Below are 25,792 nucleotides of genomic sequence, written 5' to 3' on the forward strand. Positions count from 1 at the left end.
GAGCGACCAAGTTCGACTCGGAGATGGAGTAAATACATATAGTTGTTTATTCCGATATGTTCGTCGATGAAAAGCAGGGGATTTGGTTTTTTTGAGTAGGATTGAGGGTAATTGAAGGAATTTAATCTTGTATCCTTCGAAGAGAGATGGAACGTCATGTCCTTGATCTTCTTGACACTTTGACGGGGGTGGGGCCTCTCGAACCTGGATGACGTCGGGGCTTAGATCCCTCTAACCCTAATCGGAAGGAAGGTTTGGATGGATTCAATTTAAGATTTGACATATTTGGAGAGAATATAAACACATTAATTTCATGAATCAGGGCTATTCTGCTCTCTTGTCGAGCAGAACTATAAAAACATTATTTTTATTGACGAACGTAATCAGTTTCCTCCTTTTTACTCMAAGACGATTTCAAGCCAACATTAGACGACTAGAAAGTCTTAGGGACAGCCAATTGGGGAGTCTTCCACTGAGCCCAGGGTCCAATCAAGTGGTCGAAAGAAGGAGAGTTGGAGACACGAGGAGTAAAGTCCTCCAAGTCCCACAGCAGACCAAGAGTCTTGAGCACAGAGGTGGCACTGTAAGGCTCCACGTTGCCAGTAGCGGGGTTGACACCGTAGTTCTCAACGTGACCGGGCTGAGTATAAGGGGAGATCAAGAAAGTGGGCATACGGCCACCGTAACGGTCGTAGGTGAGAGTGTAGTTTTGGCCGTTCTTGGCTGTCTCGGTGTAGGTCTTGTTGTCCGGGCGGACAGCAGCGGGGGAAGGGACGTGGTCGAAGAAACCACCTGTCTCGTCGTAGGTCAAAAGGAGTAGAGACTCTTCCCATTGAGGACCGTTGCGCATGGCCTCGTAGATCTGCTTGACGAAGATTTCGCCGTAGGAGACGTTACCGTTGGGGTGCATGGAGTTGGTGTTGGCACCACAGCAAGAAGGGTTGAGGTAGGACAATTGAGGGAGTTGACCCAAGTAAGCGTCTTGGAAGAAGTTCTCGATGGGGACGACGCTTGTATTAGCGTTTTTGGCGGTCCAGTCGAAGAACAAGCTGTCCGGGAGGAAAGCACCGTTGGTGCCGTCGTAGTTGAGCCAGCTGATATTCTTGGCGGTAGCCTCCTGGAAGATACTGTTGATCTCGATGGCGGAAACATCGAAGTCGTTGTCGTTCTTTCCGTGGCCATCGGCGGTACCGGCAATGGCACAGAGACGGTTGGGGTTGGTAGGCTAGATCGTCAGCTTTATGACCTTGATCACACGACAGGCAGACTTACTCCAGGAACGCAAGAGAACCAGTAGTTGAAGGTGGTGAATTCATCAATCAAGTTGACAAGGACAGGGATCTGCTCCTCGGTGTAGTATCCCAAAACCTCCTCAGCAGCAAGGTCAGCAGTAATCTTGGGGTATGAGATCATCTGCTTGTTGACGAAACCCTGCTGAGTAGCACTGAGCTTGCCGTCAGCAATATCGGCATTGCTGGGAGCAAACTGGCCAAAGAACTCAAAGTTGTTACCAGTGACCGAGTGATCAGGGTCGTTGGTAACCGAGTCGAGGTTCTTGTTGCCGGTGCACCACTGCTTGCCGTTGGGCTGGCTGACGTTCTGGGGTATACAGTAATCGCCGTTGTTGGTAGGGTTGTCGAGACCGCGGCCACGGACACCGCCGAGGATGTTGTCGAAGGAGCGGTTCTCGAGCAAGATCCAGACGACGTTCTTGATCTGCTTCTTCAAGTTGGCGACGGACTGCTTGGAGCCGGGCTTGTAGCCAAAGGGAGTGGAAGTCTGCTTGTTGATAGACTCACTGCCAGTCCAGTCGGTGTGGGTGGAGGTAGGAGTGGCCAAAGCCGAGCTGGCCAAAAGGCCGGCAACAGCGGCGGCAGCAATACCTGACTTCATGATGAATTGGTCCGAAATACCTGGGAAGTTGTGGTAGTGATTGATTCTGTGACAACGACGGGAGAAAAAAAAAAGATCGTCGAATGCAACGGCGTTAACGGTCCATCTTATAATTGTTGAGCTGCAGCTCGTGCGCCCACGTGGGATTGGAGCAAGGGACAAGCTGGATGCTTTGTCCACCCTCTTTCCTGCTGGACTTTCTGGGTTCTGACTCGATTTGCATCTAGTGTCGGCCGCAGGAAATTAAGCTGGCTGTTTCTTTCTCGCAGTTCTTGCCGTGTGTTCCGCATCCCGAAGCAGTGTTGCGCATCTCAATCATCGCGAATCGTACACGTGCGCTGTTGGTTGTGCCCGGGGCTCCGCACCAGCTGACATTAATTCGTGCATGATTGGCCGGTTGTTTCTAATCGAGCAGGCGAATTTATTTCGCAAGCTTTGCCAAGCTCCAGCCTCAGTCGGAGCCAGTCTTGAGGACAGCCTGATCGGGCAATTTGCTAGCATACACAAGTTGCAACACAACAGGGGACATGGCGGCGTGGTCTGAAGGCGCGCAATGATTGGCGGGCTAGCCCCTACTTTAAATGCGCCCTCGCCGGTGTATGTGGAGAGACTAGATGAAAATGGCCTAGCGAGAATGGAGATAATCTCGTTTTGTGAGCATATGCCATACATGGTTGTTATACTATGGATATGCTTGCGTACTATTATAACGCACTTGCCGATAATAAATTGTTGCCTTTTTTTTCATTTCGCCAGAAATCGAAGCAGGGAAAAGCAAAGAGAACGCTACAGCCAGTTGTCTATATTGAGGTTACACCAAACGAACCTACATAGTAGTACATCGACGACACGCCAAAAGTCTCTTCAGCAGATCTGTGGATAGTAGGTATACAAAGTTAGAAGTAACCATAGCACATGGACTCTGGCGTAGAGTAAGCATCTCTTGTCTTGACTCTTGTTTCTTGGCATTTCTTGTCGGCGAAGTTGGAGTCTTTATCCACTAGATTGGGAACAGCCAATCCAAAATGCCGTCTGCGGGGACTTCCAGAAGAATGCCTTCCGCCAATCAACGCTTGAGAATCTAAAAGTAATCAGGCAACTTACGATGGTCATTCCTTGAACGTGATCGTTGCAATTGCGCAGATTTTTCTAGATACGAGGCATGGAGTCCTGAACTCACCCGTGAAACTGCCGTCGGCGAATAGGCGGAATTGAAGGCGCAATGCAGGCGAACGGCCTTTCGATCATGTCCCGTCATTAGTGGTGTGCGTTTACAATACATGCCGAGCCATCTGTACATGCATCAATGCCTGGACAGATAATGATAATGAAAGAAGCGCAGGACCTGCGGAATCTGATTTGGTGTTTGGAGTTGTGGCTTCACAGATAAGAAACCAAGCTGGACTGCCCACTCCCTCGCACAAGCAAACTACCATGGTACCGGAGTCTGTGGCTGGAGGACCAGAGCATAAAATATCCACTCGTGCAAAGCGTGAAGCATTGCATATGACGAATCCTTGTGGCTGTCGCTATGGGCCAAAGCGTCAACTTCAAACAAGCATCAAAATGCTCTCGCACTAATTCGCGCATTTCACTATACATCATCAGAGTCACATAGCTGAATTAGCCAAATGCAAGATATCTCTCGACCCCTACGTCTGATTCCGTACCTTTAGAGCTATATTGTTAAGTGTATAGAGTGACATGCGCATACCACTGGTGTGTTCAATTAGAGAATTGTAGCAAATACGCAAGAACAATGATAGTGGAAACGCTGAGAGAAACAATGGTTGCCTGGTGTATGTCATCAGGTGATCATGCAATCGTGCGTACAGTCTGGGAAGGAGCCGCTTCGACTCAGGAAGGAGCAGTCGGGCGGTCATGCACAATCTCCAACCTCGACAAATCTTCCAACTTCTCCAAATACTCATCCAAGTCAATCGGGTCGTGCAACCCGCCTCCTACTCCAGTCACACGCTGGAACAACAATGCGAAATTAGCAAAGGCACTGCTAAGCCGTCTCCGGCCACTATCCTGGCGCCACATGTTCATTTCAAAGTCCTGCAGTAATGGCTCCGTCTCTGGTGGAAGGCTGATGTGCATCTGTCTTGCTGTGATTTGAATCATTCGCAGAATACCCTTCATCAGAAACCATTGCTTTGAAAGAGCCTTTGCCATGGAGCAGAGGTCAATGAATGCTCGCCGATTAGACGGATTCTCTAGCTCATCGAGCAGAACGAACAATGCGATCGATATCCAATAGACTGCTGTGCCGGAAATGAATTCGATCCCCCATTTCGAGCGGTAGAGGCGAATCATTTGCGCAATTTGATGTGCTGACTCAACACAAGTTTCTCGCGCTTCATGGGGGGTGATGATCATTGGACGCGATGGATACCGATATGAGCTCTTGAGCAGCCCAAACAGTACCATGATTGTCGCATGATAATACATGCTGAAGAAGTGATAAGTCAGGGAAATACGAAACTGACCACGGGACTGACTCACTGTAAAATTAAAATATGAGGAACCGCCGTTTGTCCTTCCTGAATGCACTTCGGCAAGTCAATGTACCAGGCCTGCAACCGCGGAAACATAGAGCTAATGATGGTCTCCATATCTGCACGAGACATCGCCTTTCGTGATTCGTCTTTGAAAAGCCGCCGAATAGCTTCAACAGTCATCTCGTTGAGTTTAGTCAGGTTGTTAAACACACATGGAAGATGAGACGGCTGGTCATCTCCATGGCGAGGATATGGACTCCATGCCACCTCAGTAGCATCGTCATCATCGTGGTCAGAAGGTAACCGTGGTCTTAAGGGTTTCTTTAGGTCAAGCGGTTTCATGAATATGGTCGAAAACATTCTGCAAAGGTCTCAGCAAATAATCCTTTCTCGAAGCACGGCGTTCGTGAGATGTGATGTTGAAAGGTGGTCAGACGCAGTAAGATTGTACACTCCCCAAATTGTGTTATCAATGGCTCTTCCTTCAGCGCGCTTATTCACATCACTGTGTAGCTGCATCGGCAGGTTGTACGAGGAGATATCGGCCACCATTCGTCCTAACTGGCCAAGCGATAGCCAAACAAGTCGATCTTTACCCATCAGAGCCATGCTACTCGAGTTAGCAAATCCAGAGGCAACAAATAGAGAAACATACCTTGTCAGCAAGGTGGCATATCCTTGGATTGTGGGAATGGTGACTCTGCCATCTTCATGTTCGAATCGCTGCTTCGCTTCTTTGTAGAAATGCATACCCCTGGATTCTGAGTCATTTACATCTTCAAATACCTCAGGGTAGTCACAGTAGAACTGCTCCATTAGTGTCAATATTCGTTATAGTCGAATTCCCTATTCTACTCACTGAAGCTTTGGTTAAGATGCTGTTTACTAGAAACGGAGAGCAAAAGGTCGAACTTGTGTCCTTGGATCGCATATCTCGAATGAACAAATCACGGTCAATCCAGTTGGAAAACGGGTGGCTCCATGTCAACCAAAGAGAGATCAAGAATGATACTAGACCATCATCATCTGTGACCGTCGTCCATGGGTGAGCTGGCACTTCCACGACTGGAATGTTCGACAGCCATGTGACGTCCAACAAACGACGACTGGACCGCCTACTGGCTCTTGCTTCAAGGTGGTCCTGCGCTTCCTGCAGTTCAGGAGTCATATCAAATTCGCTGTCGGTCACTTTCCCATCGAGATACGTCTTTATCTCGTCTATTGTTCCCTTTTTGTTTCGGATGAGGTCTAAAAGTCGCACAACATGTTCGTTGGAACTGGAGCGGAGAGTCTCGACTAGTTGGACCAGCAACTGTTTGTCTTCAGTGAGCTCTTCCAGCTTGCGCTTGAGGGCAAGCCGACGACGATTGTCGTTCGACTCGTCTATGATGCATTCAGTGGTGCTCCGAACACAATTGTTGCACGGGACTGTTCCGGTGCACTGTATACTAGGAGCCATATTAGCGTCGTATAGATAATACAGAGGAACAATCACGACCTTCCACTTTCGAGCCTTGCAAGCAGTACAAGCGGTTGATATGTTCTTCCGCTGTCTGGCTGGCTCTGCATTCGGCCTACGCTGGAAGCCAGGAGGCGCAGGCGCTAATGATCTAGCGATATTCGGTTCCGACATGCTGTTACTGTTGATGCAAGACGGATCTAGATTTTTGAGACTGCAGGAGACTTTTTCAAGTGAGGTGATAATAGTTTGCCACCGGTGAAGGGTTAGGAGGGCATTTTATACCTTGCCCCCAATTGTTACTACAACCTCATGTGAGCACGCGGACACCTCAGTATTAGTCCTCTGGTGACATTCAACAATTCACTATAGCTTGGATTTTTCCGCGCTAATCAGAAAGGTAGGCATGAAATCCGAGACAATTCCATTTCACGCCGTGAGGATGGGGATTCAAGCTGATATTCAGAGACCATACATATTCCAAGGAAAATCTACCGCGGAGGCGAAATAAACTAAGAACTTAGCTGGGAATAGTCTGGACTTTACTCGGTGTTGACAGTTGAATACGGTTAGTTCCCGCCAATCGGCTGTTGTGAACAATTTTGTCTGCTCCGTTACTTCGCGTTTCACAAGACGCGCTGATCGAAAGATACTGCTGTACCAGACGCAATACCGAATGTTTACCGATTGATGGACCCGCGCTATCCAACAACACGACGGGCCGGGAAGTATTATCCAGGATGGTTCGCACCGTCTAAATCGGCGATCAGGGTTAGGAAGATCAAATTCCAAATCCATCGAAAATTTTCAATGCACTGGATGCAGCCATCCTCTATTAATTATAGCAACAGAAATTTCCTGCAGAAACGTTCTGGACCGCTCTGGATGGAGTAGGAGCAGAGACTTTCCCGCTATCAACGGCTGACCACGTTTTATGCCTTACCATACAGCGTAATGGCATTTGTTCAATTCCAGACCCACGAAGCTCGAGGTAGGCTGACTGTCATGCGGTCTAGATACCCAAAGGTGGTGGTGCATGCTTAGGTTTTACTTTTGCACAGACCCAGTTCACTGACATGCATAATGGTTGATACTGCACGTACAATGTAGTTTTATTCCCAGACTCTTTCGGCATTTCTTCGGTGCTCAAATGACTTTGAAGAGTGTGTTGAGCATTCAAAGCAGGACCTTTTTGATTCGTTTCCGGTTTGAAGCGAAATCATCGCGATTCCATTCCGAGAGATTGAAGAAATCTCGGCTGTCCCTGTAAACAACCCCACAGATCCAGCCAAAGACATGGAATTTCGCTTCATCCTGGCTGCTGGGACAGGTTCATAATTCCAGCCAATAGAGACCTCCAGTGCCCTTGGTCATGTCAGATCTAGGCTTGTCCGCCGCTTTGTTCCGAGGAGTTAGATGGATGATCTTTAAGTTTTTTTATGGCTGTGAACACTTACTTCATTACGTTTCGACCTGTCAAAATTGACAGGGACTACTTACAATTGACACTTCTGCATGAATTATTTCACCTGACTGAAGATTGTTCGCATTTTGCCGAGGAGTACGTAAAAAAGGAGCCAGAGGAGACTGACTCTCAGCTGATCATCGGTCCACCGGCGCACTTCTCACCACCTTATTTCAACAGTCCTAACAACTCATCATGCAACTCAACAGTCTTCAGTACGCCTTACTCACCAACTGATGCAGACTCTTCATTCATTCCACCCCTAACCTAAAAAAAAAACATCTACCAAAAGTAGTTCGCGCGGAGATGCGTCGGTTCCAACGTCGCACGAACTTTGCATGTACCATCCCGTAGCCGGAGTCACTAACCGTAATGTCTGAACGCTAACAATGCATCTAATTGCATCGCTTAAACCATGCTTCTAGGCAATGTAGGCATACCTGTTGGGCACAACATAGCATTGTTCCGAAATTTCGCCATCGTATTTCTCGTTTACCATGGGAGTGACAGTAAATACGGTGGCAATATTTTTTGTCTACTTCTAGTTCTTTGATAATCAACCAGGTCTAAGGGAGCTAGGTACAACGGGGAATTGTAATACCCATCTAGCCTCTAAGTCCGAAAGCAAATATTTTCGCCACCGGCGGTGAACTGCATACCTTACCCTGAAGAGGCGTCGTCGTACTCCATGATTTACATAAATGGCGTCCGGGGGTGTGGCGAAGCGAAGCGATTATCGGGACAAGCCTATTAGGTCCATGAACTTGGGTAGACTGGTCATCTGACCTATCGTATTTGGAATTGTTTTTTTATCCTCTCATAATACTATGTATGCAATCTGGGGAGAGGATAATCCACTCCGTAAGTTTTGATTTTATACGGAGTCAAAAACTGTACAGTAATGCAGGTGATTTCATCGCATTGATGATTCATCTTGTCGCATCGGCAACATGACCCGACCCAATCGAGTCGCGGGGATCTTTGGTTTGGTTCTCACCCGTTTTTTGAAGTCAACAACAATACTTTAACGAGAAGATATCAACCCACCAGCGCATTTTTTCTCGCTTTCCATCGGGTCTGCGTGTTTATCATATTTCTGCCATGTTTATCAGGCTTCATTTTTGATGCATAATATCTCAACCTTGGAATAGAACCGGTAGATTGGTTCATGAGAAGGGGTTACATATTTCCGACGAATCATCGCTTGTTAAGTGGAATTTCCAAGACGATGGCTCTGTGTAGATCTGTGGCGGTTTCTGATTTTGGGGATTTGTTTAAGTCTGTGCTTTTTAAGGTTTTTATATATTGAATGTGATTTAACATCGATCATAGCTTTGAAGTGGTTGGGTATTTCAATTTTCCAGTGGTGTTTGTGTCTGACTGGTTAAATCCCCTGGTAAGTCAAGTTTGAAATGTTCTCGCTATAAGGGTAGAGAGTGGCCAGCATTGCTAGTAAATACATTCTGAGATAATCGGCATGCCAGCGAATTTATCCATATGGAAAATTCAACGATTGAGAGGTCCGACTCAGGACCTGGCTGTTTAATGTCAGGATATGACTTACGCCGTGTCCAGGTGCGGTACCACGAACACTCGAATGTTAGGAGAGGTCTCTGGTCTTCCTTGACTTTCAAGTAGGTAGTAGCTTCCAAGTTGGAAAGAGGTTACCACGAGGCATAGATCCATGAATCTCAAGGCTGGCGTCCGGAATGCCATGAAGCGAATAACAAGATAGACTGATCTTCTGGCCTATTGTGTTTGGAATAGCTTCAACCATAGGATTGTGAAAACCTTCAATTTCGCGACATTTGTTCATAAGGAGATCTTCGATAAACACAGTAACCCGACGGCTTTTTGAATGCTCACTGGAGGCCTGAGGCTCAAATACTGCGATACCCGCTGGAGCTGCATGATCATCACGATACAAGCGCTGCGGCTCGTTGAAGCATAATGCTACCCTGCAGTAACCCCTGAAAATGTTTCAGACATAGAAGTATTGATTTATACGCGAATAACTCTTGTATCTAGATTGGCTACTGCTTACCGGTTTGTTAGGCTCACCACTGTTGCCCTTGAATTTGGCCATCATCTCCAAGGTTCTTATGATTTTCAGTCATCTTTCATCATTATCATAGAGAGACGCAGAAGTCCCAACCAGCAGAGAATCCAGCGGCATGTTCTTTTTAAAAATATGTACTGAGCCGATCGATTTTTCCAACGACAATCTAAGTTTTCGATCCCAGCTCTTTGTTATTCACAATGCAATATGTTCATGTCATTCTCGAGCAATTCTCGACTGCACGCACCAGAAAAGAGGAGGAAAGTCGTTACTCAATCAAATCACATAATTAGGAAGTTATAATGAGAACAAACCATCGAACTGAATCCATCTCCTTTCTCAGACAGCATCTTTGTCGTTATTGAGGCGGTAGGCAGGCTGCCCGCTGTTTGTAACAGTCAAAAGGTCGAGAAGGACTTTGCCAGCTGTAATAATTGTGTTAATAAAAATCTGTGGAACGTGACGAGCTATATACCTTCTTCAAGCCTAGGAGACTTCATATCCTATTGTGAGAGTATTAGTGATACCTCATTTTGGAATTCCACTTCTGTGGCTTCTGCATCACGTTCTGCATCAACCTCGACTTCTACTTCTTCGCCTATTCCCGATCTCGCTTCAAAAACAACTTGATCATCGAGTCCACAAGCTAGTGTGATTGTCCCGGCTGTCGTTGTGCCCGTTGTTGTCGGGATTATTCTCATTGATATCCTTGCGATTTTGTTCGCAAGACGGCGCCGTCGAGCTCGACGTATTGATGACTCCACAATATATGGTATATAAAGGGAAGAGCTGGCAGCTGAAGAGAAATACAGGCACGAGTTGAGCGCAGAAAGAAGTGGACCTGTACGGGAATTGGGAGATACCTTGCCTCAAGAGCTACCAGCGCCAATGATCATAAGAGAGTTGAGCGCGGACACTGAGTCACTACCGAGGAGAATTGAGTAGCCACATATTCTTCCAGGGTAATATAGTATAGGCTCCTAGAGGAATGTTTGTAAAATATCAAAAAGCCTTTTGCGCAAAAAAGCAAAAACAGATTGAGATGGCTATGGGTAAGTTCTATGACGTTTCCGAGTAAGGCAACGTTTGCTAGAGTCTCGGTATTTTGTTGTAGGAAAATTACGACATCCATTCAGTATTAATATAATTGATAATCCTTGGCCATAGCATGAGCTGCATGGCCTTTTATCACGTATTATACCTCGAACTCTTATATGCGCAACATTATAGGCGTAATATATCAGCATGGCAGCCCTTGTCACTCTTGTCTGGTTCAGACATGAGTGATTAAATAGACCTTGCACGGCGATGGCGATAGGAAAGAAAAGCCACTGTCAAGATATACCATATCCCTACGATTCCGGCAACAACGCCATACGCAATCACCACCCCTTTAGACGCCATTGTACCCCCGATTCCAGTATATCGAAACCCAAGTCCAGCATTGATTATTCCAAGTGCTATCATCGTCCTACCAAGCCACCTATGCGCGTATGCGAACACACTTTTCTGTCCAGCTTTGCGCCAATAACGGTGCTGCAACAGACCCATCGCAGGTTGGAACAGAGTCAAGAAGGAAACGACGATTATGCCGATGATTTGGTGGTAGGTTGAGCCTGTTATAGGGTACAGGTCGACCGAAAGTGAGATTCCGAGACCAAAACCGGCGATTGTGAGTGCAAGAGTGAAGATTTGAAGATAGCCGTGGAAAGCGACGGCACGGGAGGATGGGAGGAAATGAATACTCAATGCGAAGGTAGGGAAGAGTATGACCATTGCGATGACCATGATGACCGCGTGTGCGATTTGTTTTCTGTCGGTTGATTCAGTGTTGAATGTCGTTACCAGAGGCTGCGGTGAACTTGGATTCGATGGGTTAGAGGAGGCAGGGGAGGTAGACGAAGCAGGGTTGTTGAGAAATGGATTGTCAGAGTTTCCACCAGTCGCCGCTTGAAGATTGACAGACGCAACACCGGAAGTATCATGCTGGCTAATAGTCGCTGAAACGCTGTCCGACTTGATGAGGGAGCCAGACTTGACGGCCCATACCCAGGAAGCAGAAGAGCTCGTCACATCTTCCTTCCCACCAGACCAAGAGATGCAGCTGTCGCACCGAATATTCGCAGTGATGGTGCCGTTACTTATTCCGCTGCCATCCAAGAGTGAAACTTGAGCTTGGGAATTGAATTGAGGCTCAACGTGTGGTCCACCAAGCCTCGGAGATAGCGTGACGTTGTTGCCATTTCCGTTTCCATAGACGACAAAGATGTTGGAGCCTTGCATTCGAGTTCCTTCCCCGAACGCAAGCCATTCAAGGTCGACATTGGTGGATTTTATTTGGATAAAAACAGGTCCCGAGCCGCTCGTCGCGGTTTGGTCGGGGACGTTGATTGAGTACGTTATGTCAGTCTGTCCTGGGGGGCTGTATGTTTGAAGTTGGGCAAGGACAAGACTTGACAAGAGTGACAAGCAAAAGCCGACCGAGAGATTACGTGCACTCATCATTTCCCCTGAGATGTTGGTGCAGATACCGATCCTGAAAAACTCAAAACTGACGGCGAAGCAGGATACGATTGAGTAATGCGACTCAAGTAGGAGACGAGGAATGATCAAGTTCGAGAGTGTTGTTAGTTAGGTTTTGTACTAAAACGTGCCGCCTGATGGGATCAGCCATCTTTGAAAAGAAAACATAACGAAGAATAATATACCTGCTAAGCGTTGACAGTATTGGTCAACCGGAGTGCCGGAATGGGAATTTTGATTCAGACCACTCTCATCATGATATACAGATCCTATCTAAGTACGAGCACTAGCCAATACCGCGGTAACAAAGTCAGTCTCGTCCCTGGCAAAGCATTCCCGCCGAAAAATAACAAATACGAGCAATCCGAAACTTGAAACTCTACCCGTCATAGATGCACAATTACTCACAAAGGGTCGGAGTTTTGCATTTGCTTTTTGTAACCTGGGGCTGTGATAGGGCTTCCGCGGGGTCACGTACTTCCCAATCAAGACATCGCGAACTTCCTCATTGAGTCGCGAATCACGGCATCTTTTAAAGTTGCGCAGCACAGACTGCGGCTGTGCCAATGAAACTTTGTTTTAGTTCCCAAGCGTCATACTCAGAATGGCGATTGTATAATTAACTTTAACTTTGTCTTAAGTTAGTAAGATAGATGTTGATCTGATTACAGGACATCGTCGATCCCGTGAGTATAAATAATGAATAGAAAAGCCAACTCCAGGGATTTGGAACATCGCCCTGCCTGAACTTATTCCATCATTATTCATTTGTCATTCTGATAGGCTGCGAAGATGAATCAAATTTTCAAGTCTATTCCCATTCTCTGCTTGCTCACCCTGGTGGGCGCCCAATCCGGAGATCCAGGGACCAGCACCGTAACTTCTTCATCGCCTCCTTCCTCAACGACTAAGAGTGCAACTGCAGTCCAAACCGTCCTCGTGGGTGCAAGTGGACTCACATTCAGCCCAGATTCGCTCACAGTTTCTCCCGGAGGCCAAGTCGAGTTTCACTTTCAATCAACTCATTCAGTAGCACAAGCATCCTTTGCGAATCCGTGTCACCCTTTGAGCGATACTAGTATCTCGAGTGGAATAGTGTCTGGCTCTGGGGGATCTGTAAGTCCTTGTCAACCAGTCGACATTTAGAATGCACAAGACATTGACTCTAGCTTTTTTTTCTAGTCATCGATCTTCACTGTGACTATCAACGATACAAACCCCATATGGTATTACTGTGGTGTACCTGGTCATTGCCAGGATGGTATGGTCGGCGTCATTAATGCTCCGTGAGTATATACTCTGGCGATAGAAAAGTAAACAAAAAGTGTTAATCCTTGCTCAGTTCCAACGGTCCGAATACACTTGCGGCTTTCAAGGCCTCCGCAGCCATGGCGAATGATACTACTGTACCGGCTTCTGTCAATGGGGGCGTTTTCGGAGCCGCATCAACCAGCAGCAGTTCATCCGCAACTGGCACCACTGCAAGTGGAACATCAGCAAGCGGAACATCAGCAAGTGGCACATCAGCAAGTGGCACGTCTTCAACTAGTCCGAGTAGTTCAACTCATACTGGAGATGCGCGAATCTTGGGCGCCTGGACCGATTTGACTACCCTTCTCTGCCTCTCTGTATTTGCAGCTATGTTTTTGGTGTGAGTTCTAGTCTAAATGCGCAAGGCATGTATTTGGTAATCGATATCATGGCTTGGTTTAAATTTTCACCTTGTTCTATAATGGATAGTTCAGGATTGCGAATGAGTTTCTAGTTTACTTAAGCCTCTTGATACATTTCTGATTGGTCGCTCATTGAGGCAACTGCTCATCTTATTAATATCTGTTGTTTACTCGCCTATAGCACGTCGTAGGACTAAAAGGTTCTTCTCTCCAATCCCAGGAGGTTAGATTCAATAGACATAGTATACTTCAAATTTGACATGTCAAGAAACAAATCTACAATTACATCCATCAAGCCTTTTTCACATATCGTACAAATCATACACCTCCTACTTTTCCCTTGGTAACATCCTCATGCTCCACCCACTCGCCATACGTAGGAAACAAATGCTCCTCACCCACCAGAATAGGCTGCACATCTCTCGACACAACACTCACTCTCAACTGACCTTTATCCGCTAAATCCTGAACGGGAACCTCATTCTGGCCCGAAGAATCCGTTATACGCCATTCAAGATTCTTCGATAGTTTTGGGACGACACTTTCCGGGGCGAGACTGGTGTCCGGTAGAATACCGTTGGAGATTGCGTTAGCTAGCAGTGGGGACAAAGAGATCTGTCCTGTCGAGAGATTGTTGGTGGATGCACGACGATGTTTTTGGTTATGGGAAGACATCGGACTGGTGAATGTGCGATATGTGCCGATCAAATTTGGTGCGCTCGAATATTCGCTAGGGCCGAGCTGACTGTCAGGCTCGCCATAAAAGAAATGAATCTGGAAAGGGTTTCCCTCAAGCGCGTGTCTAAAATTTCCAGGATTAGTACTTAGCCGAAAACGGAAGGTGGTTTCCAAAGCGGGAACAATGGCAGCCCGAGGCTTCTAGGGCGGACTCACTTGTCGACAGCGACGTTAATGGCCCAGTTCTTGACCATATTGTTTACTCCTAGACTATCGAATCGTGTCTTGGTCATTTGGCCAGTGACCTCATTCGCAGCCAGACCAGTTAACTCCTGCGGCGCGTTCTTGAAATCATCCAAGAGATCTCTCTTATTCTTGGGCGCTGCGCGACCCTTCCGTGCTGGAGCATTGTACAGATTGTTGATGGCAGTACGCACGTTGTTCTGTAGTGTACCCTGGTCAACGCCCCAGTCCTGAATTTCAGGGTATGTATAGCCAAAATCTCGAGTTGAGCGGCTGCTACCTGATGTCCAAAAGTCGTTGGGGTCGTCTGAGCGGTGGAACGGATATAAGGGAGTGTTGATGTCTTCGACGGTACCTGCTTCGATAACGAAGGTGCCGTACGTATCTCCCATGGGTTCGATGTATGAGTCAGGGTTGAGGACTTCCCAGAGAGCGAAAACACGGTCGATCGAGCTGTGGGTGTTAGCAACAAATACGCTTTTATAAAACGGGGAGATGAAGACATACCAATGATGAATCCAGAAAATAGGGTCAAATGATGCCATGCTGAAATATGTCATGTGTCCGCCGTCACCGACCAGCGCGTGCACACCATCATGAATACTTTCGAGGTTGTTGTAGTTGTCGCCTCTATCTTTGAGCACGGAGTTGGAGAAAACAGTGTAATTTGTCTCGGATGACAAGAGTTGGTATGTGCTTGATGTCAACCTGATCCAAAATCAACAACAGCCCGGTCATTATATTTAAAGGATACTTACCATGCCGAGTTGGACGACATGCCCGAATTGACGTTGTCCATCCGACTCAGGCCAGTATTTGGGTCTGGTGATCGAACCGTTTCCTGATACTTCGCAAGCTATCGCATCATATAAATTAGCAACATATTCGGATGACCCTCGACAAGGCCAAAGCTTACAGGATCATCACTGGGAATATCGCTCCCCAATGGCAAGGGGTGAAACTTGTACGAGTACAAAGGATTATCTATAGTCTGTTGTCCCGTCGGCGTATTGATCACAATAGACTCGTACACAAGACTGTCCGGCATGTTAGGATTCACCGCCCAGTCCCAATATGGCACTCGCAATGTAGTTGCTGCATCAACGTATGTTTGCCTCTGGTCATCCGGGTATGAGGCAGCGATGGATTGAGCGTATTGCCATAATCTCTGCTCGAAAAGGGCGAGATAGGGTCGATGCCAAGTCGGGAAGATGGGCGAGCCATGGGAGCAGTAGCCGGTACTGAACTGCCCATCTACGCCATCCCAGGATCGGTAAGGGTAGCCGTGGATTCCTGGGTTGTATGCATTAGCATCAATCACTTTGAATCTGCTGAGTTGGAGTTGGAGGTTACCTGCAACCTCGTAATAAGAGACCATATCACTCTGGTCATCAGCTTGGAATTGAGCAAGTGCCTGGATGTAGAGATCAAATGCCGCTCCAGAGGATTGCAAGTCTCTCAGATCACGACGTGCCGGTCGTTCGCCAGTATCGAAGTTGACTCCACCGGATAGACCCGTTATACCATATGCGGTGATCTGCTTCGAGAGCGCGATCAGGGTCGCCAAATGGTATAAATTCGACGTCTTCATTGTGAAGATGTCAATCTCTCTCAAAAGGATACTATAGAATCAGAAAATTTGATAATGCCATGTAGAAGCGTACCAATGAGAATATAGCCAAAAGTAAACAACGACGCGGAGATAAAGAGTAAACACGAAGGTAATATTGTTACACATCTACGCGACAATAAACAAAGGGGGTGAAACCTTATATAAGTCTCAAGCCTTGGCTCATTGCTCACAAGGGTCAAGAAAGATCTCTTATGCATCGATCCATGAAGAACGTCTCCACGTGGATGTGACTTTGCACATAACCCTGGTTAGCCAGGGGTAAACTGATCCATGGCTATGTACAAGCCCACAAAAGAGAAAGCCCAGAGGACTTGCAATGTTGGATGGAGCCAAATAAGCTATTGCTGATCATGTAGAATGTGCTGCGCCTTACTATGAGTTACTCCCTTGATATCGATGAGCATTCCTCAAGATCGGAAGAACCGGGTGTAACGAGAGCATCCCTTGAACGCCTCCGAGGCGCGAATGCTGAATAGACACAGCATTTAAGACTCTTGGAATGCGAGATTTGAGTATTCTACATCCTCTTTGCGTTTAGTAACACCAACATGTAATTACTTTCATGTAACGCTCCTATATACCTGTACTAGCGCCTGGCATGTTGATCATAGAGAGGGCTGCCAATGAGGAAGAAAAAAAAAACCATAAATAGCAAGATTGATAATTATATGTAATTAGTAAGAGCTGTCATAAATAGTATAAATAGACTGTGTCATTCTTCACTATTATCAAACACCGCAAGTCGTGCATGACTGGTCGACTCCATCTGCGGATATGCAAGGGACGTAACTAATACACTTGAAACTACTTCTTCAGGAAGGCTAACAAGCATGACTAGAAATTGGACGCCGGCAAATGCCGATACAGTTCGCCGAGATTGTCGGCATTCTAAATCTTCCATGCCGGTGTCCCCCCCAATAATACTACCTGACGGCGATGTGCACAAGTACAAGTTAGGGCTAGACTTAGCCAATGGACGAAACATACAGCGTATATTTTGACACCCGAAGAGACCCTAACGCCATCCTTTCAATCTATGCTCGCTAATATCTACTATACAATCCAAATACCAATGATACAATATTACTTTTCACCACCTCAACAGTAACCAAGCATAAAACGTAAGGACTATAATAGCAACATGCTTGATGCTGTTCTTCAATTCAACCGCAAATCGACCAGTGCTGGATGAGGGCCCAACACATTCACGGCCCGATTGACGATTGTATGACAAGAGTTTGGCGGTTCCTCTATCATCGTCGTCCCAGTCATTTGCGCCCTTTTTCCAGCCATCGTAGCGTTGACTGCTTTTTTGTACGTCTTCATCGATGCGGTAGGTTGATTCCGCTAAGATGGAATTTGAGCGATTAGCTCGTCGAGGCTCTTTCCCTAATGTTGCACTGGTGACACTGCTACATGGAGGGTTTGATGCACGGCTAGACGTACGGGAATGAGCTGGAAGTTCGCTGATTGGTAACGTGGGCTCGTAATCCGAGGCTTTGCCAAATGACATAAACGTAACTGCCATGGCTCGGATGACGAGGATGACGATCGTAACGAAAAAGATCATGCCGTAATATATAAAGATTGACAACTGGTCTGGAAGAAGACACAAATGGTTTTGAATCGTTGGCTGCGACGTCTCCTCGAGAGCTTTCCCGGTATTCGGGTCAATCGGGTTCCAGAGCGTGGTCATCAGGAACCCTGGACGTCGTACTCCCATTGCCCATGATAAACTTTTGACGGTGATCTCCACTGGTGATCCACTGAATTCCCGATGAGTAACCTCACAATAGTCGTGATCGTCTCCGGAATAGATATGAGAGACTTCAGGACCGATTTTTGACATGATTTCATTTGAGATGGTCGGTGTCAGAACGTTCTGATACTGATAACCACCAGAAATTTTCAGTGCATTGTCCTCGTCTTCTTCGGGCAGAGGATCTACAGAAGAGGGTGGATAACGTTCACGTAAAGGACCGCATGGCGTTGCAGTCTTTCGAAACAGTGGTACGTGGGTGAGCAAGATAGTTGGGAATCCCTGCGATTCAATAGGAGCTCTTTGAAGAACGGTATCTGTTGAGGTGTCATAAAGACCCTGAATGAGTTTGAAACCTTCAGTCTGATTCCGTAGAGACCGAAGCTCTTCTGTTTCCAGACGAGCCTTCAAATCTTTGACACCCTTGAGCCATTGCTGTGTTGGACCCCAAATTGCTTGATTCGGCTGATGACCATCGCCAGCTCCATTTCCAGTACTGCCAGTCTCAGGATCGGGCTGATCCATCGCCGAAAGAGAAACGCCATCCACAGAAACAAAGGTGTGATTGCCTATGATATCAACGCGGTTACCACGGCCAAAGTATCCTTGAAAGCGTCGCCGAACAGGAAGTTGCACACCACTTCCGAAGCCGAGGTCGTGGTTTCCAGGTAAACTTGCAATCATCTTGCGACCTCGACGCTCCCCAGTTGCTGGAACACCGCCTTTATTCCATTGGTCGAAAAATATGCGAGAAAACCGATTATACTCTTTTAACCAAAAACTGTCTCCGTATTTCCGATATTGCTCCTCTGGAGACTCACTCGTAAGTGTTGACCACTCCCGACCGCCGTCGAATAGGTCGCCCAGGAATAAAACAGAGTCCGGGTTGAGATATCCTTCAATGAGGGAGAAAGATCGACGTAGGTACTGGTCTGTAAACTTGACGGTAAGCGTTGATAGCGGCCAGGGACGGCCTGGGTACGTATGAGGGTCAACGAGTTGCGGATCGGCGATGAATACGACATGATGGGGTGTTGCCCCGGCAGGCTGGACGAATATTAGCCTTCTATCTTCCTGGATATATCCATACTGTTCAATCCTACCCATTTCTCCCAAGAATCCCAGTAGCATTGTGAAATCTGGTCTCGAAAAACCGTCCTTTCGCCCCACCACAAGGTAAGTATCCATAGCACAGCTAGGAAGTTTGCAACACAGAATGATGCTCGGAGGAGCGATTTCGCCTTTTGCCAGGACAAAGTGGGATAACGTCCATATCCAAAACCAGCACCGGTCTGGTTCTTCGAGTCACGGACGTAAGAATAGGCCGCGTTGCCTGCACGAGCAACCAGACCGCGCGGTTCATACTGGCTGGTCGGGGAATACCGCGAACCCAAACTACTGTGGGAATTAGAGTAGCTCATATCGACAAAGCGTTATGAATGTGAAAAAGATCGTTGATTCGAAGCATTTAAAGGGGTGTCATTGAGCTATGGTATGGAAATGTAGCGAGCGGAAGCTGAAAGAGCGAGAGTTTTAACCCAATAAGCAGTTCGTTAATTATAAATGAAAAGTCAGATAAATAAGAGAACGTCAGGTGAGTGTTTCAATTGATAAAAACAGCATCTTGAGAAGGGAGATGTTGCTGAAGGAGAAGTGTCGCTGACGATCAGTCGGTCGAGGTCTCAGACCCCATGTTATGATGTATGTATGCTGTATGTAATGAAGTTACATCACTTGGGAAGAAAGTGCACGGTAAGGCCGGTTTCATCTGTAATACGAATACACAACAGTTGCGACTGTGGCAGAAAAAGGCGGTAAATGGCTCCGCCAAGAGTTCGTCTTTGGTCCCACTTTTGAGTGTGGGCGGCGAGGCACAAAAACTTCAAAATAGATTTGGCCGATATTCTCACGACAAGCACCCCACCCTTTTCTGTTCTGTGAGAGCTGGAAAGATTGTTGCATCTGGTACCATCAAGTGAGACGCTTTTGTTATTGTCTTCAAGATGGCTCCCATTTCTATTGCAGACATTGTCTCTGCCCTACCCTCGGAGGAGGAATGGGGTCCTCCAACCCCATCTGAGACTACCCTCGACGGTGTCCCCTATGCGCCTTTCTCCAAGGGAGATAAGCTCGGTCGCATGGCTGATTGGACTACTGAAGGCAAAGATCGTGAGCGTGGTGGACGTCAAAACTACAACCGTAACTTCCGTGGTAAGTCCTGMCCCCGCCATGTCAATAAACTCGTGGAATTTAAGCTAATCATATGGATACCACAGACCAACAGGTTTATGGTGCCGGAGCATCTAGTCTCTTTGCTGTGCAAGTCGCAGAAGACGAATCCTCATTCTCCGTCGTCGATAACACTCGTACATCTACCAAGACCCGGGGCTTCGGACGAGGTGGCGGTACCATCTTCCGTGGCCGTGGCCAACGTGGCGCACTCCAGCGCGGTGGACGAGCTGGTTTCCAAAGAGTTGGTGCTGGCCGTGGACAAGACCGTACCTATGATCAGCGCAGTGGTCGAGGTGGCCGTGGACGTCGTTTTGGATGGAAGGACTATGACAAGCCCCAGCGCAACCGTGACAGCTCCGTCAACATTCGCCCTGACTGGGGTCTCCTCGAGGAAGTTGATTTCAATCGCTTGTCCAAACTTCATCTCGAGTCACCGGATGGAGAGGATCTTGACAACTATGGCTTCCTTTATGCCTATGACCGATCTTACGATAAGGCGCCTGTTAAGGGCACTGAGCGCAAGCTTCAATCCCTCGACCGTGCCGCTTACAACGTGACTACATCCTCCGATCCCGTCATCCAAGAACTTGCCGAGAAGAACGAGGCCACTGTTTTCGCTACTTCCGATATCCTGTCTATGCTCATGTGCGCTCCTCGCAGTGTATACTCGTGGGATATCGTGATTGTCAAGCAAGGCAACAAGATCTTCTTCGACAAGCGCGATGGTGCCTCCATTGACTTGGTCACCGTCAACGAGAACGCCGCAGATGCACCCCTCGAAGCCTCCGAGGCTGGCGGCAAACAAGACTCGATCAACACCCCCGGTGCCTTGGCTTTAGAAGCCACCGTGATCAACCACAACTTTTCCCTGCAGACCGTGATCGAATCCGAAAAGGACAAGGTCGAGTTCCCCAGCCCCAACCCATTCTATAACCCCAGCGAGGAAACCGAACCTCTTGCTTCCAAGGCCTACAAGTACCGACGCTTCGACTTGTCTCTTGAGAAGGACGAGGAACCCCTCAACCTTATCGTTCGCACAGAAGTCGATGCCGTCTTGAAGGGTACCACCGGAGCCGACCAGCACATCGTGATCAAGGCCCTCAACGAATTCGACCATAAGGCCCAGGGTGCCGGCGGTGCCCTCGACTGGCGTACCAAGCTCGCTTCTCAACGTGGTGCCGTTGTCGCCACCGAAATGAAGAACAACAGCTGCAAACTCGCTCGCTGGACTMCCCAAGCCATTCTCGCTCAGGCCGACCACATGAAACTTGGTTTCGTCTCTCGCAGCAACCCACGCTCCTCCACTTCTCACGTCATCTTAGGCGTTGTAGGCTACAAACCCCGCGAGTTCGCTACTCAGATGAACTTGAACTTGGGCAACGGATGGGGTATTGTTCGTACCGTGGTTGACTTAATCCGCAGCTTGGACGATGACGAGGATGAGGAGGAAGGTGAGGACAGACTCAAGAAATACGTTCTCGTCAAGGACCCCAACAAGCCTGTTGTGCGCTTGTACAGAGTTCCTCAGAACACATTCGAAGAAGAGGAAACTATTGCCGAGGAGCCTGAGGAGAAGGCTGAAGAGGAAGAATAGTTGTCTAATTTACCTGTCTGAATGTCTTTCTTTACGGTCTATTTTGAAGATAATGATTACCCGCTCGATTCATGAATATAAAAGTATTTTTGATTAGACAGCCAATTTTCTTGCTTCATATTTTTCATTAAATCAATCGATTGATGTACGAAAAGTGAACGCCATAAAAAAGAACGAAATATAGAAAGACTTATAACCATTATTATCACTCCCTTTCATTAGCAACAGTAAAATAAAAACCTCGGCGTCGTGAAAGGCCATGTATGAGTAGACGAGCAGCAAGGGTAAAAAGCAATAACTAAAATCTATACAGGAGAATAGTAGGGAAAAGATAATATTTTTTGATAGGTGTAAATAAAAACAGGCATCAAGGGTATATAGTTCGATAATTCATGGATCTCCGAGGTCAGAAATTCGCAGCATTCGTGTCTTCATAAAGCAGCTGTTTTGGGTAAGGGAAAAAACGTCTTCAAAAATAGTGCAAAAAGGAAATCAAAGGAAATAAACATGACTGGAGAATTAACGATATAATGCATCATCTCCAATCCTCGACGGTGGACTCCTACCATGGTACATCTTTGAGCCAAGGACGTTCTGTAGACAATCCCTCAATTCGAAATCTTCAATCACAGCACCGAAGCCATAACATCGGACTTTGGTGGTCAGCGTCTCAACGATCGTCTTGACGTCATCTTTGTTCAGGGACCGATATTGGTCGTGATTTTTGAGAGATTGCAGAATCATTATTGGTGTAACTTGCCCATCGGTGATGAGTTGTTTGCTCAGATTGAGCAATTTCTCGAGATTTGGTAGCGGTAATTCGTAAGTTTGATGAGGATACTGATTTCCCTCCGGCACATTCTCGATGTGACTCGGCGGCGGACAAGAAGCCATCAAAGCATGCCCCGAGAAAAAAGCGTCTCGTTCAACGTCCTTGTGTGCTTCTCGACATAGGTATTCCGTATGCACGCGGCAGGGCGATTCTAACTGGAGTATGAAATCGACACCTAATTGCGGATCTTCGTCGAAAATGCCCGGCACCGCGGGTATTTCTCTTTCTTTTTCTGTATTGCCCGAATAGTCCATATCGCTCAAGTTCATGCCCGTCTGGAACGCGGTTCCGAAAATTGGCATGTTTCCTCCCGGTCCAGCTCGTGAACCGGATCGCTCATCACCATCTCCAGTGCTGTGAGGCGAACTGAACGTTGACGGCGGCGTGGTCAGGAACGCCGGCTGCGACTGGAAACCAGCTGACTGCGAGGTTACCGAACTCGTTCCGATTGTGTATGAATCCGCAGGTGGCATGTTGATATCTTCGGGCGTTTCGATTTCCACTTGTGGTTGGACAGGGATTCCACACTCTTTTAATATTCCCATCAATCGACTATTCTCCGTCCGCAAGCTCTGTACCATTTCCTGCTGTTGCTGGATTTTCTGATTGGCGGTATTGATGTCAACGCTGTATACTTCTCGTAGTCTGGAAAGTTCCGATTCAAGGGCTCGGATATATTGCTCCTTTCGTTCACGATGTGTCCTGTTTTGAAATGCTATAAGAATGTGTTCGATTGGTTTGGTTCGTGTCTCTCACCTTTGCGCTTGTCGATTGAGCTCTTGTCTTCGGGTCAGAGCAGGCTTGGAATCTGGTTTCGGTCCGCGACGCTTTGCCGGTTGTCCATCTCCTACGTACCCAAAGCCCTGATTAGCAAAGCCATGGATGCATGTATTTTGCTTGTCCAGATAACAAACCTTTTGTCTTTTTTGTTCCGGCTCCAAGTGCTTTCAAAAATCCATTGAATTTGTTCGGTTCCGGAGCGGGGGCGTCTGTTGCATGGAGCAATTCATTCCTTCATTAGCTTACGGATACACCGGCGCATTGTGGAAGGGAAGATGGAGATCTCACGCACCGTATTGGGCGTAAGGATCATTATACCCCATCCCAGGATTACCGCCATTAGGATAGCCTGACATAGCGGCGAGCCGTAGGTGTGAGGGCTGTATACTTCGAGCAAGGTTTCTGGCCGGATGTTGTGGATCCTAGGTACAGTGAACTGATTAACTTCGGGTGGCGGATTTGGGCGCAATCAAACAATGGAATAACGCGGATAGGGTATAAATTATATCAAAGTCGCCGATGAGAGTTTGATTGATTGTGCAAAACTCCAAGTGTAGCGAGGTGTATCAGAGTCCGAGGAAGAAGAAGAAGAAGAGAAGAAACTTTCGGGCGAGGTCAAAGTTGTCGAGCGTCCCAAAAAGGCTCAAGTTCAACGGTGGCGGGGAAGCCCGTGATTCGTGAATGGGTCCTCCACCTTCTCACAAGCAATTTACCTCCTTTGTCCACCACAATCAATTTTCTTTTTCAATCCTTCAACCATACGATCCAGGAAATTGCACAATGTGGTACATAATGTACATACTAATCTCCCAATGGGCATGAAGAGACTACTTCATAGTCAGCGGATAGTCGAACAATCCCTACTTACTACATGCTTCAACTGCGTTACACAACTTTCCGTTTACGCATATATCTATAAGAGGTTTGAGTCTTTTGTGGTTCATATGATCTGACAAATCCTGCGTCGCCGATTGTTCTATATAGTCAGCTGATCCAACTGTCCTATGCACATCATTCCCACGTCTCAATGTCTCTATCTGGTGTTACCGACTCAAGGAGAAAATGAATCGACCGTTGCAATGCTTGAAAGTTTACATTTCTAAAACGATAGCCGTGGGCTCATTAAAGCATTCATGAAGACCGGGAGCCCTCAACTAGCTACTAGGAATCGAATGTAACTGATTCAATCCATGTAATACGTCTATCTCGTGCATGACTCGTTATTCCCGGACCGTTCTAGGCTTTCTAATGCTCATTCATCGACGTCATGTTTTTTGTTCCACGAATAATAATTCAGTTTTCACCAGTGGGCTGTTCATAAATGTCAAATTATAACCCAGCTTGAGGCATATTTTGTGCTTCACTGTTTGCTTAGGTAGCGTGTCGACTACTCGCTTTCAAACGCGTTATCTACCATCGGTGCCTCTACCTTATTGTCATATATTTTTCACTACGTACTATACCCTCTGTTTCAAATTTTTGGCCCGCCACGCTGCTAATGACATACTAGGGACAGTTAGCTACAATGTTGCATTGACGCTGGCTGTGACGATCGAGAAAATATAGCAAACGAATCTCGGGATGTTGTAGAGTCGCTTACATGTATGGCATGGATATATAATCAAGCACATGCCCTTAGTATATTTTAGGTTAGGGCTATGGAGATTAAGATGAAATTTGAGCTAAAGCACTACATGAATAGAGATCGAACATATTGAGGTTCCCGAACAAAGTCGACAAGCATCACTGGCAAAGCAATGAGATTAGCCACCGAGTCCGAAATGACTAGAGCTTCCAAGTAGCATATAGGACTCAGGGATTCGGCTTTTCTGCTGTGTATATATAACCTGGAATGAAAGTAGGAATCACATCAGCTCTTTCGATCCTCCTTATGTTATGACCCGTACCTAGTTAAGCTCAGACTTGACGGATATGAAGCAATTTTTTGTCAATTTCGGAGGTAGACCACAAATAGTCCTCACTATATCACGTACCAAAACCTGTCCATGGTTCGTAATTCATAGGATGGTACTATGTCCAAGAATTTGAGATATCACGAGCTGTCTATCAACATAGTTTGTAGACTGTCGGGCAATCACAATCACATTCCTCACAGTCCGGAAAATAAGTGTTTACCTTTGTGCGGACTACAAACGCCAGGCTATAGTAAGCACTTTTTGCTTTACCACAATGAGTGGGCTAACTGCTATTGCCCACGTGTAAATGAAGCTACTCAACGGTAGCGGTCTACATTGGCGAGGCGGCATGTTGCTCTTGGTCATCTAATACAAAAGACCACGACGGCCAAAATAGCTTTGTCTCCCCTTCTTTTTGCACATAGATGATAAATAACCTTGGAAATAGAATTTCTCCTGATCGAGTGGAAGATGTTCCATAATACCTACTGCGGTACGAAAATCAACAATTCAACACTGCATGGATATGTTGCGTTGATATGTCTAGAA

At 46.9% G+C, this 25,792-nt stretch overlaps 7 protein-coding genes across 7 annotated transcripts; 1 reads left to right on the top strand and 6 right to left on the bottom strand.

Moving 5' to 3' along the window:
- Window positions 1-433: 433 nt before the first annotated feature.
- On the bottom strand, window positions 434-1,893 carry BHQ10_003391 (uncharacterized protein; the record flags this gene model as incomplete). The annotated part of the gene is made up of 2 exons (XM_040875642.1): window positions 434-1,225; window positions 1,273-1,893. The coding sequence occupies 2 exons, from the start codon at window positions 1,891-1,893 to the stop codon at window positions 434-436; spliced, it is 1,413 nt and encodes a 470-aa protein (XP_040731895.1).
- Window positions 1,894-3,750: 1,857 nt separating this feature from the next.
- BHQ10_003392 (uncharacterized protein) lies at window positions 3,751-6,030 on the bottom strand (the record flags this gene model as incomplete). The annotated part of the gene is made up of 5 exons (XM_040875643.1): window positions 3,751-4,348; window positions 4,402-4,758; window positions 4,849-5,007; window positions 5,053-5,204; window positions 5,257-6,030. The coding sequence occupies 5 exons, from the start codon at window positions 6,028-6,030 to the stop codon at window positions 3,751-3,753; spliced, it is 2,040 nt and encodes a 679-aa protein (XP_040731896.1).
- A 4,637-nt stretch (window positions 6,031-10,667) lies between these two features.
- Window positions 10,668-11,885, bottom strand: BHQ10_003393 (uncharacterized protein; the record flags this gene model as incomplete). The annotated part of the gene is made up of 1 exon (XM_040875644.1): window positions 10,668-11,885. One exon carries the CDS (start codon window positions 11,883-11,885, stop codon window positions 10,668-10,670), a length of 1,218 nt encoding a protein of 405 aa, XP_040731897.1.
- A 1,345-nt stretch (window positions 11,886-13,230) lies between these two features.
- BHQ10_003394 (uncharacterized protein) lies at window positions 13,231-16,088 on the bottom strand (the record flags this gene model as incomplete). Its single annotated transcript, XM_040875645.1, has 7 exons — window positions 13,231-13,448; window positions 14,026-14,378; window positions 14,471-14,950; window positions 15,005-15,205; window positions 15,256-15,353; window positions 15,414-15,790; window positions 15,851-16,088. The coding sequence occupies 7 exons, from the start codon at window positions 16,086-16,088 to the stop codon at window positions 13,231-13,233; spliced, it is 1,965 nt and encodes a 654-aa protein (XP_040731898.1).
- A 1,132-nt stretch (window positions 16,089-17,220) lies between these two features.
- On the bottom strand, window positions 17,221-19,310 carry BHQ10_003395 (uncharacterized protein; the record flags this gene model as incomplete). The annotated part of the gene is made up of 2 exons (XM_040875646.1): window positions 17,221-18,936; window positions 18,993-19,310. 2 exons carry the CDS (start codon window positions 19,308-19,310, stop codon window positions 17,221-17,223), a joined length of 2,034 nt encoding a protein of 677 aa, XP_040731899.1.
- A 582-nt stretch (window positions 19,311-19,892) lies between these two features.
- Window positions 19,893-21,715, top strand: BHQ10_003396 (uncharacterized protein; the record flags this gene model as incomplete). The annotated part of the gene is made up of 2 exons (XM_040875647.1): window positions 19,893-20,100; window positions 20,166-21,715. The coding sequence occupies 2 exons, from the start codon at window positions 19,893-19,895 to the stop codon at window positions 21,713-21,715; spliced, it is 1,758 nt and encodes a 585-aa protein (XP_040731900.1).
- A 519-nt stretch (window positions 21,716-22,234) lies between these two features.
- BHQ10_003397 (uncharacterized protein) lies at window positions 22,235-23,683 on the bottom strand (the record flags this gene model as incomplete). The annotated part of the gene is made up of 4 exons (XM_040875648.1): window positions 22,235-23,249; window positions 23,304-23,394; window positions 23,462-23,536; window positions 23,620-23,683. 4 exons carry the CDS (start codon window positions 23,681-23,683, stop codon window positions 22,235-22,237), a joined length of 1,245 nt encoding a protein of 414 aa, XP_040731901.1.
- Between the last annotated feature and the right edge of the window lie 2,109 nt (window positions 23,684-25,792).

Source organism: Talaromyces amestolkiae (assembly GCF_001896365.1).
Source record: "Talaromyces amestolkiae strain CIB chromosome Unknown scaffold5.1, whole genome shotgun sequence".
NCBI classification, from domain to species: Eukaryota; Fungi; Ascomycota; class Eurotiomycetes; order Eurotiales; family Trichocomaceae; genus Talaromyces; species Talaromyces amestolkiae.